Source organism: Mustela lutreola, chromosome 9 (genome assembly GCF_030435805.1).
Source record: "Mustela lutreola isolate mMusLut2 chromosome 9, mMusLut2.pri, whole genome shotgun sequence".
Taxonomy (NCBI): domain Eukaryota; kingdom Metazoa; phylum Chordata; class Mammalia; order Carnivora; family Mustelidae; genus Mustela; species Mustela lutreola.
Window position 1 is genome coordinate 25,149,913 of NC_081298.1, and position 13,344 is coordinate 25,163,256.

General features: G+C 48.3%; 1 protein-coding gene across 1 annotated transcript; it reads right to left on the reverse strand.

Annotated features, from left to right (window-relative positions):
- Positions 1 to 3,490: 3,490 nt before the first annotated feature.
- Positions 3,491 to 12,929, reverse strand: BPIFA2 (BPI fold containing family A member 2). Its single transcript, XM_059133601.1, has 8 exons — positions 12,766 to 12,929; positions 10,744 to 10,888; positions 9,988 to 10,095; positions 8,500 to 8,649; positions 6,086 to 6,158; positions 4,998 to 5,061; positions 4,452 to 4,530; positions 3,491 to 3,563 (listed from the first exon to the last, which is right to left on the reverse strand). The coding sequence occupies exons 1-8, from the start codon at positions 12,920 to 12,922 to the stop codon at positions 3,491 to 3,493; spliced, it is 849 nt and encodes a 282-aa protein (XP_058989584.1). The 5' UTR covers positions 12,923 to 12,929.
- Positions 12,930 to 13,344: the final 415 nt, after the last annotated feature.

Genomic DNA, 13,344 nt, shown 5'->3' on the forward strand with positions numbered 1-13,344 from the left:
GGCCTTGGTCAACAGAAAACAATGACAAGTCTCCCATACCCCCAATCCTGGCTTGCTAGAATTTTCCCGTACACCTACCCACTCAGGTGTCCCAGAGATGGTGTCTGGTTATTGTATAGAGAAAGAAGGGGTTCATTCATTCATTCACTCATTCATTCATTCAACATTTCTTAGTGCTTGTACTGTATCTGTATCTGGTCCTTCTCTGGGCCCTGGAGCTGCTAAGGAGAGGGAGGTACTTGCTCTCAAGGAGCTTGCAGGCTCAAGGGGCAGACTGATGAGTAAGAAAGGTGAAAACCAGACTAGCCAGAGTTGACAATTTCTAAATGCTTTCTCCGTGTTGGACAGTAATGGCAAGGTCGCTTGGGTCGGCCTACATGTTGGGAAGCACAGGGTCTTTTTTGGGAAACAAGGAGGAGCAGCCCTCACTTAGCTGGGTGTTGACTGCTGAGCAAAATTTTAAGGCTGAGCTAGAGAAGAAGGCACTGTGTCCTCAGTAGGCTTAACAGCATGGGCAAAGGCTTAGCACAGGCTCAAGCTGGCTACTGCCCAAAGAAGCCCTGAATTTTGAGACCTCCTTTGTGTATTTTTTTGTGAGAGGTGGGTTTGTCACAAAATAGTGAGAAGGGAAAACTCACCGTTCTTCCCTGGCTGGAAGGGAAGCCCCAGTCCCAGAGGAGGATGACTTTGGATTAAATCTAGCTTTGCCTCGAACCAGCTGTGTGGCCCTGGGCGAGTCACTTCACACTTCTGAGCCTCAGTTGCTATATCTTCCCCCATACACTGCATCACCCCGAAAAGAACAGAATTCAACGAGACAATGTACATAAAGTGTTAATGCAAGGTTTCTCAACACTATTGACATTTTGGCCTGGATGCTTCTTTATTGTGAGAGGCTGTCCTGTGTATCGACTAGTGACATCCCTGGCTTCTACCCACATCCCTGGCCTCTATCCATGAGATGTCAGTAACATCTCTCGCCCAGTCTGTGACCATTAAAATACCTCCAGACATTGCCAGTGTCCTGTGGGGGCAAAGTCACCTTAGGTTAAGAAGCAGGCGTCTAACACAGGGCCTGCTATGGAGTAGGGGCTCCATAAATGTTTATTTTCTTTCCCCTTCCAGTCTGGAGGGAGCATTAACTCTTGTCCTGTTGGAGCAGAAAGGGCCACTGTGCAAATAGGGAAATAGGCTCAGAGAAGAGAAGTTGGCAGCCTAATGTCACACAGCATGTTACTAGCAGAATGAGGTAGGGTAGAAATAAAGTAGCCTTGACAAAGAGACCCCAAAACACAATGGTTTAAATAAGCTAGCTCATTGCTTTACTGCCACAGGGGCCGAGATGGGTGGTCAGGGGCTCTTGGAGCAGCTCTGCTGTCTTCAAAGCGGGGCTTCCACCTCTAGATCTCAGATCTCAGGCAGTTTTTCCACTTTTCCTAATTTCTAAGAGAAGGTCAGGAGGGGACGGGAGGGAATGCTCCCTGTCTGTTTTTAAGGAAGCACAGTGCTCAGGTTCAGGCTTGAACTCACAATCCTGAGATCATGAGTCACAGGCTTTCTGAGTCACAGGCTCTATGGACTGAGCCAGTGAGGTGCCCCTTTCTTTTAGAGCGCAAAGTGGAATTTGATGCATCACTTCTGCTGATATGCCATTGGCCGGATCTTAGTCATATGGCTACTGCAAGGGAAGCTGGGACATGTAGTCCCTGTCTGGGGGCCATATGCCCAGCTAAAACCTGGGGAGGGAGAGAAAATTGGTCACTGTTGGGGATGCTGGTAGTCTGGCCATAAAGATGGGTGAAAACCCAAGATCTCCCAGGACCATGGTTCTTTCAACCACATCAGGGCTTTCATCAGTCAATCAACAAACACAGGGCAGTTACAACGGCAATTCCAGCATGTAGAGGGGACACTCATCTTGCACTCGCTAGCTGTCAGGCCCCAGTTACACACTTCCCACCCTCACAACAGCTCGGCAAGGGAGGTTTTTTTCTGCTAATTCCGTTTGACAGGTAAGAAAACCGAGATTCCCAGAGGCTAAGTAACTTGCCCAAGATTTCAGGGCTAGAAAGTGGCAGGGACCCTGTGGAGTTCAGATGGGTCTGAAACCCCGGCCCTTGCCCTGTGCCCAGCAGCCCCTCAGCACAACCTGAACTGAGGTCTTCACAGGATTGCTCAGGAGAACTGGTCTGCGACCCCTTTAGGTCACCCCAAGGGCTCAAGGGTCCTCTGAGGTGACTTGACCCTGTGAGGCAGCCTTCTTCAGAGGGAAGGCCCTTGTGGAAGGGGTGGCGGGCTCCTCCCTGCAGGGCAAAGGGAGACTGGGGCCTGCGTGTAGGTGGAATAGCCTCAGGAGGTTCTCATCCGTCCTGGGCAGAAGAAAGCAGCACCTGCTGGGGACTGGGGAGGCAGCCGAGTGCCTGGGCGCAGGCATGTAAGCTCTCTGAGCAACGGTTCTCATAGTCATGTGTTCAAATCCTGACTCTGCTACTTGCTCACTGTGTGACCTTGATGAGTCATTTGCCTCTGTGAGCCTGAGTTTCCTCATCTGTTAAATGGGGACAAGAATAGTGTCTCCTGGCATTCTTAGGAATTGGTGAGGTCACATGTGCCAGCAAAGTCAGCTGTCCATGATGGTGGTGGTATTAGCATCCCAGAGTGATGATCACAGCCAGGCATAGCCTGGGGTGAGCTGAGTTCTAGGGTGTGGGTGGAGGGGTCTTGCCAGAGAGAGGAGCTGGTCTCCATGGGATGGCTGAGCACCCTCTAGGTGGTTGGCTTTGCCAAGCAAGCAGGGACCTGTGCAGTCTGGCTGGTAGGTGCACAGGCTCTCAGGGCTGGAGGTAGGAGGCAGGTGAGCCATGGTGTTGAGAGACCATGGGTGTTCTCAGGTGCTGCTTGAATTGATCTCCGGTTGCAGGGGAAATCCTAGCCCTTTGGAGGGCATGGAGGGGCAGACTGAGATCTGGCTCAGGCCTCTGATCCTGTGTCACTAGTCCCTGCACTCCTGAGCCCACAGACCCAGTGTGCCCCATCCTGCATAAGGTCTCTTAGAAGTCTCTGGAGGGGAAGGGAGAAAGGCCCTGGGTGGGCTTACCCCAAATGAGACTGTCCCATTCTCACTGCCTGCCTGGCCCAGGGTAGGCCTTCACTAAATGCTTCGCTGAGCTTGTGAATGGATGAAACAAGTCTGCCACTGCCACCAACTGGCTATGTGACCCTGGGTCAATCTCTTGCCCTCCCCTCTCTGTGCATCAATGTCCCCATTTATAAAACAAGCTGAATAGTCCCAGAGGTCCTTTCCAGCTCCCACCCAGGTCTCTACCACTCTAGTTGCCCTCTCCCCCTTAATCCCAAAGGAGGGATAAAATGGGCCACACAGGAGGGTGCAGAAATGGTCTTTTATTGCAGGGGGTGGAGAGTGGTGAGCACAGAGGCTGCTGTCCTGACTGCAAGGAATCATCTCTGGGAGGGTCCCTTCTGGCTGTGCTCAGGCTAGGGGTGGCAGCACCTTCCCAGATGGAGATGCTACCAGGGACACCATCAAGCCACGGGGCACCGATCTGGAACGAGACCACAGTGATCAGACACTGCCAGACAAACTCCTTCCTACAATCTCCTGCAGAATCGAAGGCCTTGAAGAGGGGGCTGGCATCTGTGGTTGGGGTTTGTCTCTGGCACGTAGCCCTAACCGCTCCTCCCCTTACTGTCCTCTCCTCTCACCTTAGGAATGATGCAGATGTGAAAAGACTGATCATAGGCCAAGACTGGAGCTAGGGTTCAAGGCTTAGTGTAGGATTAGGATCATGGATCAGTCTGAGATCAAGGTCAGGGCTCAGTCTATGACTTGAGGTCATTGCTCAGTAAATCACTGAGGTCAAATCTCAGTCTGTGAGCAGGATCTAGGCTCAGTCTGGATATGTGAATAAGGCTCAGGATGCAGGGTATGACCAGGATCAGGTCTCAGGCTGGGGCCAGGGTCACCGCTCAGTCTATGACTAAGATTAGGGTTCAGCCTACTGTTAAAAAAAGAAGAGGAGCCTCATCCTCTATATGAGGCACAGAGCCACCCCTTACCTTCAGGTGGGCATCACCAGCAGTCCTCCCCATCTCCCTCTTCAGACATCGTTTTGTGGGTGGTTTTCCTTTTGTAATTTATCTGAAGGAATAAAATAAATAGCAGGCCTCAGTCTCCAATAGAAACCAGACCCCAAAGGCTGCCACTCTCCAGGGGGTCAGTCTGACAGCCATGGGACCTCAGGCACGTCAGTCTACCACTCTGACCCTCAGTTTGTTCACCTGTAAAATGGGTATAATGACAGTAACCACCCCACAGGTTTGTTGGATTCAGTGGAATGGGGTATGCAAAGCACAGAGCGATTGCCCAAGAAACTGGCTTATGGCTGTTTCCATAGAAGGGCCGCCTCCGGGACCCTGACACCTTCACTTACCCCATTTCTGTTGCTCTAGTGTTCCGAGCAACCCCAGCCTTGCCTAGAAACTCAAAGGCCAAAGACAGCTCCCGCATGGCTGGAGGCGAACCCACAGCTTTTCATAAAGAGCGAAAGGGAAGGGCAGGTGTTTACTAGTATTGCTTACTGGATATTAGACTCTATGTTTTTTCTTTTCATCCACTCATCACCCTCCAGTGTTTCTAATCTTGGGTTCTCCCAGCAGGAAACCAAGGCTCAGAGAGGCAGAGCCACTTGAATAAGGCCCCACGGTTGCTAAATAGCAAGAGTCGGGATTTGAACCCAGATCTGGCCCATCCTTCTTTCTCACATCGTTCTGCCAGGAAGGTTCCGCAGATTTAAAGAGGGATGATGGTAGAGAGCTCACAGAGGCTCACAGAGGCCTACAGAACCCCCTCGGTCCTGCCACACTTTCCCAGCTCTCTCAGATGCTGGGTCCTCCTGCTTCTCCAGGGGTCCCTGACCACACCTGCCCTTGGAAGGCTGCAGAGAGAAAGCACCCCCGGTCCCCAGGCTGTAACTTACCAATGACGTCCTGAACAAGAGACGCATCCACGGTGGAAAGTAAGGCATGGATCAGTGGGCACACCTGAGGGGGAGGGAGGGAGAGAGAGAGAGAGAGGGAGGAGAACAGATCATTATCAGCTGGGGCCACACTGCCACCCACCCACCAAGATCTCAGAACCTTTGACCCTTAGGATTCTAGAACAATAGAAACCTAAAAGTCCCAAACGGGAGAACCATAGGATGCTAGAATTCTAAATCCTTAGAACGTTGGAATCCTAGAACCCTGAGAATCTAGAGTGTTAAACATCCCAGAACCCTACACTCTTAGAAACCTTGAACTTGGGAACCCTGGAATTTTAAGAAATCAGATTGGGTCCTGGGCACCATAGAGCAGAGAGTTTCTCACTCTGTACAGTTCCCTGAAGATTTCATTAAAGTGCACATTCTGATTCAGCAGGGCTGGGGGGCTGAGAGCCTGCGTTTCTAACCAGCTCCCACATGAGGGCCCCCGAGCTGCTGGGCAGAGGACCGGTATTTTGAGTCCTGAGGCTCCAGTCCAATGAGTGATGGAGCCACCTGGAGGATTTTTCTTTCCTAAACCCAGATTCCCAGCCGCCTTCCAGAAGGATTCAGACTCTCTGGAACTTTGGGCATGCAGTAAAAATGGTTTTGTGTGATGCATAGATGAAAATACCAATTTTATAGGCCTGTTATGTTTTAAATTAATTATCTGAATGATATGCATTTCTAATTATGGTAGATAGTTTTCTTTTTAAAATACATATTTAAATAAGCTTGAGTAAAATTGCATTGTCTAAAGGAGGACCACACTAGCTAAAAAGGCATATTGGGAGTAGGTAGGTATGGCAAATGACCCAAACTTGGGATCCAGTGATTTCAGCTAATGTGGGGCCTCCGCTTGTCATTTCTCCCTCTCCCCAGGCTGAGCAGAGGGGCACAGGTTCCAGCTGACAGGCCAATGAGGAGTTTGCCCCCAAGAAGAAAAGGCACTCAGAGAGTACAGTAGCTCCTGTGAATGGCACACCTGACCGCCCCCACCCCCGCCCCCACGCATGGCTCTGGGCCCCAGGGTGTGGAGGACTCACATCCTTCTGTACCAGGTGGGACACGGTCTTTGTCAGAAAGCTGCTCACGGCCTTCTTAATCATAGCATTTTGGCTGGAAAAGAGTAGCAACTGATAAAACCGTGGGCAGAGTGGCCACACAGTGGGGGTGGGCGTGGGGGAGGGGGAGATGGCTGAGCACCTGGAAATCAGGTAAACCCAGGAGTGCTGCAATGCCTTTCTAACCACAGCCTGAGCCTGTGGGTTCCCCACTTCTGACCAGAGGCTCACCTCAACCTGTGAGAGTCTCATCACAGGCTTAAGATCCCACTCTGATCACCACCTGCATGCCAGACGTTGACTACACTGAGGACGTGGGGATGAGCAAAGCACAAATAGCTCCTCAGCTGGTACCTAGACACCAAACAGGTCTTGCTAAGGCTGGTTCCTGCCCACCTTCAGCATTCAGCTTGACCGACACCTCCTTAGGGAAGCCCTCCCTGACTGCTTGCCTAAGGGAGGCCTTTGGGAAAGCTGGGTCCTTGTCTGTTGTCACCTATACATTCTCTAGAGCTCAGAGCCTATCTGGAACAGAGCAGATGCGCAAATATTTTTGGCTGAAAGAAGGACTGAAGTAAACGTAGAAGTAAATATAGAATGATGGGAGGTCTGGGTGACTCAGTGGGGTAAGTGTCTGCCTTTGGCTCGGGTCATGATCCTGGGGTCCTGGGATGGAGTCCCGCACTGGGCTGCCGGCTCAGCAGGGAGTCTGCTTCTCCCTCTCCCTCTGCTCCTCCCACCCCCACTCATTCTCTTTCTCTCTCTCTCAAATAAATAAATAAATAAATAAAATCTTTGGAAAAACGTAGAATGACAGCTTGTGACAATTACTATGGAGGCCAAGAGTAGATGAGTTTGAGGGAGAAGAGGAAGAACCCTTTTTAGAACCTGAAGTTTGAGAAGTACGTGGAAGTGAGGGGAAAGGTGTTCTAGAAGGCCAGAAGAGCATGTGCACAGGTCTGGAGGTGGGCAGGAACCTGTCTGAGGCTAGAAAAGGCCAGTGTGTCTGCAGTGGAGTGAGCGAGAGGGCAGTGGTAGGAGGGTTGAGCCTGGTTGGCGGTGGGAGTGCTTGGGCTGAGCCGTCTTGGGCCACAGAGTGGAAGACCATTTCACAGATGCGGACACTGAGACCCAGAGCGGTAGGATGAAGTCCCCGAGGCTGCAGACAAGGCAGTATCCAGCAGGGCTCAGGGTTTCCATTGACATCCCAGCCTTCCCCAGTAACATCAGACAGGAGAGCCTTTCTTTGGTACGTGGGGTTGAGATGCCTTGATCAGATCCCTTGAGGGGGTACGGTGGAGTGACCTCTGCTCATGGCCCTCCGGTCTGAGAGCTGAGAACCCAGCCTTGTTTCTGCCAAAGCCAACCTGCCCCTGGTTTTGACTTCTAGACCATTCTCCAACAGCTGCCGCCAGGGTCACCCTGCCTCCCCACCACCCTCTTCCTCCACCAAACCTGCCCTTGCATGCACACAGTTTAATAAGTAGATATGGAGGGGCGCCTGGGTGGCTCAGTCAGTTAAGCCTCTGCCTTCGGCTGAGGTCATGATCTCAGGGTTCTGGGATCAAGCCCCGCATCTGGCTTTCTGCTCAGCAGGGAGCCTCCTCCCCACCCCCACCCCACTCTCTGCCTGCTGCTCTGCCTACTTGTGATCTCTCTATCTGTCAAATAAATAAATAAAATCTTAAAAAGAAGTAGATAATGGATTAGCAGGGATCTGTGATTTCAATGGAGAGGATTCGGTTTGTTAAGATCTCTGATTTCGGGAATTTTCCAAATGAATGGAGGACTCTGGGAACAATCTGAAATTAGAGCCCCTGGTAAGGATTTACTTCTCCTCCCTCTCCCACACAGAGGCAGGAAGGAAAATACCATTTACTATTACTGTTATGGTTGTTGAGGGATATAACATAATGATAAAGGGGTCAAGTTTTCAAGAAGCAGTAATAACCCGCAATGTGCTGCGGGGAACAACAGAGACTCCAAAAGCAGGAAGTGGGTTTGACAGAGCTGCCAAGGGATCGGGGGCCAACACTCCTGTCTTGGGAATGGGGAAAACAAGAAGACACGGTCAGCATGGATGGCACTATCCCTGAGGGCTGAGCGTGCACCCAGGCTCTGGGCTCAACACTTTAGTTTCCCAGATGGTCCGGTCAGCAGCCAGGGAGGAGATGTTATTGTCACCTTCAGGTTACAGATGGAAAAACTGAGGCTCGGAGGGGCTAAGCTGTTCACAAAGTTGTAAGTCTATAGCTGATACCTGAACCAAGGTCTGACTCCAGAGCCTGTGTTCCTTTGCCACGTTGTGCCACCTTATGGGGTACGGGGATAGGGCGGAAGCTAGGGGTCCTTCACTCCTCCGAGTGCCCCACTCCTCTGAGATGGACTTGCCTCACCTGTCCAGCACGGGGAGCAAGATGCTGTCGGGGTCACTGCTGCATTTCCCTATGATCAGTCGGGGGGTGCCGGTCTGGGGATCGATTGCAACTTTGACAGCAGTCAGGAGGTCCAGTGAGGCCTTCAGGTTGACCTTGCCAATGACAGGCCTGCAGGAGATAAGATTCCCAGTGAACAGAGGTCTCCAAGGTGCCCTAGGGTTCCTCCACCTGTGTGGATATTTAACCCTCCAGCTTGTCTGTGGGTAATGTCAGCATCGTCTGGATTCTTACTGGACATCGACATTAAGGGCTTCTTGCCATTTGGTCCGTATAACAGTTTTATTTAACACCACCCTAATAATGAAAATAATAATAACAGTTAACATTTACGGAGGGCAAATGATATGGTAGGCATTTCTAAAAAGCATTTTTTCAGGACACCTGGGTGGCTCAGTGGGCTAAGCATCTGACTCTCAATTTTGGCTCAGGTCATGATCTCAGGGACATGAGATCGAGCCCCATGTGGGGCTCCCCACTCAGCGGGGAGTCTGCTTGACATTCTCTCTCCCTCTCCTTCTGATCCTCCCCGTCCCCTCTCTCTGTCTCTCTAAAATAAATAAATCTGTGAAAGAAAAAAATTTTTTTTCCTGGATTAATCCATGTCATCATTACAGCAATACCATGAGGTATAAGTACTATTATTATCTTTATTTTCAAAATGGGGAAACATTGGTATAGAGAGGTTAAGTAACCATCCCGAGATCTCATAGCTAATGAAGGATGGAATCCCTGGGTCCTCAATTTCTCTCCTTCCACTCATTTTCCTATCTCTCTCTTTTAAAGTAATCAAAATGCTTTAAGATCATCTTCTTCACCCATGCCCTTCATTATATACTGTACACTACTATAGATGTTGAGCGTAATGGTCACTGTTACTTAAAGAGAATCTCGCAAGACGAAATAATGCTGGCGGAAATTTTGCCAAAGAGTTATGAGTGGTCGGGACGCCTGGGTGGCTCAGTTGGTTAAGTGGCTGCCTTCGGCCTCAGGTCATGATCCCAGTGTCCTGGGATCGAGTCCCACATCGGGCTCCTTGGTCAGCAGGGAGCCTGCTTCTCCCTCTGCCTCTGCCTGCCAGTCTGTCTGCCTGTGCTCGCTCTCTCCCCCTGACTCTCTCTGATAAATAAAATCTTCAAAAAAAAAAAAAAAAAGAGTTATGAGTGCTCATGTCTTCTCAGTTTTTCAGATTTTACAATTAGAGAAATGTGATGATTTCAGAAATATTTAATGGAGGATTCTTTTCAAAGAGGCTTGGTTACGGCCAGAGTTCATTAGAACATTTCAAAGCTTCAGATTTTAGAGCAGGGAAAGGCCCCTTCATGTACAGATCAGGAGACTGAGACCCAAGGTCACACGGTAACATGGGAAAGAGCCCGATTCCAGTGTGGAGATCATTGGCCATGCTGCACAGCCTCTCCCAAATCCCAGATTCTAATGCATACTCACAGGGCCAGGGTGACATTAGCGACGATGGGGACCCTTATGTTAATGCCTTCGCCATCAGGAGTCAGTTCCGCTTTGATTTTCAGGATGCGGGAGTTAATGATCTTCAACCTGTGTGAAAGCCACAATTTCTCTTTGGCATTCCTCGGGCCAGCCATGGTCCGAATGCTTCTCTATGCCAGCATCAGGCTGAGCATTTGGGCCTCACCACTTTGGCCTTCGCAATCGCCCTATTCAGAGGTTTGACCCTCTCCATGTTATGGCATGGCATACGGATGCTCAGACAGATGTAATTGCCCACAGGGATTCAGGGAGGAATAAGTGCCAGAATCAGAATTCAAACCCAGAACTGCTTGACTCCCAAACTCCACGCATGAAGCCAGCAATGTGGTATGAACTTGTCTTCTCTCTCCTGAAGGGGATTGGTACTTTCATCCTCAGCTATATTTGAAGAACATCTTACTCCTTGGAAAGGGGACCTCAGGCACCACCAAAGAGGTGGAGGTAAGGATTGAGAGGATCTTCACCCTGATCCTGAAATTCCATAACACGGAAGTCCGAACCCATGAGATGCCCAGACTGGCCCTGCAGCCCTGCCTCTAATTTGCTCAAGCTCTGATGAACCTGGCCTCAGACCACCTTGACTCAAGGACAACAAGGTTTATCAACCTTTCTGTCTTTGACCTTAAACTCACCTCCCCAAAGATGCGTGTTCCTTTTTCTTGGAGCAAAGATCTCCACCTTGAAGCACAAACTCACCCCATAGTCTCATCCTTAGCTGGTGTGATCTTAGAAAGAGCATCGTTCACCAAGTTCTTCACTTCCTGCATCTTCTCCTGGGCCAGGTGCCAAGCCTTGGATTCCTGAAGCTTCTTGAAGTCAGAGGTCAGTTTCTGAACGACAGCTAAAAAAAACAATTGCCATTAGTGTCGTGCATCACTTAGGAAGCAGTGACTATGTACCAGACACCAAGTAAGACTATTGCCTATGTTATTTCATTTACTCTTCATAATAACACAGATGAGCCAGATATGGTTTTATCTGCATTTTCAGATGAGAAAATAAAGGATCAAAAGGTTAAGAAATGTGCCTAAATTCATGCGGCTGGGGAGCCTTTGTTCCTTCCATGCTGCCTTCCTACTAATATATATTCATCATTAATAAACAAAGTGATCGGGGCGCCTGGGTGGCTCAGTGGATTAAGCCGCTGCCTTCGGCTCAGGTCATGATCTCAGTGTCCTGGGATCGAGCCCCGCATCGGGCTCTTTGCTCAGCGGGAGCCTGCTTCCTCCTCTCTCTCTGCCTGACTCTCCACCTACTTGTGATCTTTCTCTCTGTCAAATAAATTAATAAAATCTTAAAAAAAAAAAAATAAACAAAGTGATCAATTAACCAGGCAATTCAAATTGCTTGTACACCAGCTTCTATTTGTGACTCGAGACAGGAAGAATGTCTATTGCTCTGAGATGTTCATGCAAGTTTGAAAAACTAGGTCAAACTAAATGAGAGAATAAGAAATAGAGAATCTAGAATCCAGGAAAAAGTATGGTCCACCTCATAAAAGTGGCAAATGGGAGTCCCAGAATGACAGCTTTGCAGCAAGCCCAGAGAGCAACAATTCATACAGGAGTACAAAAACAAAGTGTCTTAATGGAAGGGCTCCAGAGAAAAGAGGGATTAGATAGACATGGCAGATGTAGAATAGTGCATATGCAAAGAATTAAGAATTATGTGTAGCAAATAATTCAAGTGAAAAACAAGGCAATTATTAACTCAAGGAAAAACAAAGGCTGTACAAGAGAAGAAATGTTAACTATGGTTTTCCAACTTGGCTGTGCAGTGGATGGTATCTACCTAGTTATAATGGTATAACAAATGGAGTTCATTTCAATAAAACTCTTTTTGGTCATGTAACTCATTAGGTGACCTTGATCCAGACACTTCTGTTTCTGAACTCAGTTTTCCCAACAGTGAAATTGGAGAGTGGTCCCTTCTGTATCTTTGAAGCTCTAAGCCCTAATAAGACCTAAGCCCTGACAGCGTTTGAAAGGTAGACATAGCATTTACTTCCTCCTATAATGTTTATCAGTGTGCTAATGTTGAAAATGAAAAGAAAGCCAAATTCTTTTAAGAAATAAGAATTAAAAAGAGACATGATTAAATGTAAAGCTAGGTGGCTTTAAAGCTACCTAGGCTGAGTTATGGCTAATTTCCTTAATTTCCAATGAATTAATACATGTCAGTAAGAAAACTGAACAGCCTAGCAGAAGAATATGCTATAAATATGAACAAAATATTTGTGCTAAAATATGTAAATAGTGAATAAAATATTAAAAATGAGTGAATTCTTTCATAATTGGAGAAATGCAAAGTGAAATGAGCTATAATCTTTTATCTATGATATTAGCAAAACTGTTAAGTTGTCCATACCAATGCTATCAAGGGAGTAGAGAAAAAGGCACTTTTCCAAGACTTTTGGAGAGAATATTAATGTAGAGGATTATTTGTCAACACTTCCTACAATTTAAACTGTGCATACCTTCCGAACTTTTGAAACTCCACTTTAGGAACTTATCCTATGGATATATTAGGAAAAACTTGCCATGATATAATATATAAGAGGATATTCATTTGAGATTCCCTGTTCTCAGAAAAATAAGGGAATGAACCAAAAACTGAACAGCCCGCTTTCTTGGTAAACCACCCGTAAATAGCATTCCTTGGTGGTAGCCTCTGGTAATGCAGGGATAGCATTTAGGAGGCACTTGTGTCCTGACTCACAATCAAGTGTATTGTCAACGGTCTGGAGTCCTTTCTCAACAGCAGGTTTCAGCTTGTTCACGGTATTACTCAGATTATCACCAAGATTTTCAAGAAGGGATGCTGAGGTCCCAGCGATCAGGCCACATAAAAGAACAAGTTTCCAAAGCTGAAGCATCTTGACTTGACACCTGAACAGTCATAGGAGGGACAGGAGTGAGAATTACCCAGATAAGCACCCTTGAAAAGCACCTATTATTTTTAACTTCACATTCCTGTAAGATAGATGTGGTTCGCTTCTGTTTTATAGATGGGCAGTCAGTTCAGAAACCTAGAGCAACTTGTCCAGAGGTACACAGCCAGTGAGTGGAGGAGCTGAAATTTGAAAAGTCACACTTAGCCCTAAGTCTGTGCTCTTTACACAAAAGTCCTTTGTACATAGGGCACCTGGGTGGCTCAGTGGGTTAATCACCTTCAGCTCAGGTCATGATCCCAGGGTCCTGGGATGGAGCCCCACATCAGGCTCTCTGCTCAGCAGGGAGCCTGCTTCCCTCTCTCTCTGCCTGCCTCTCTGCCTACTTGTGATCTCTCTCTGTCAAA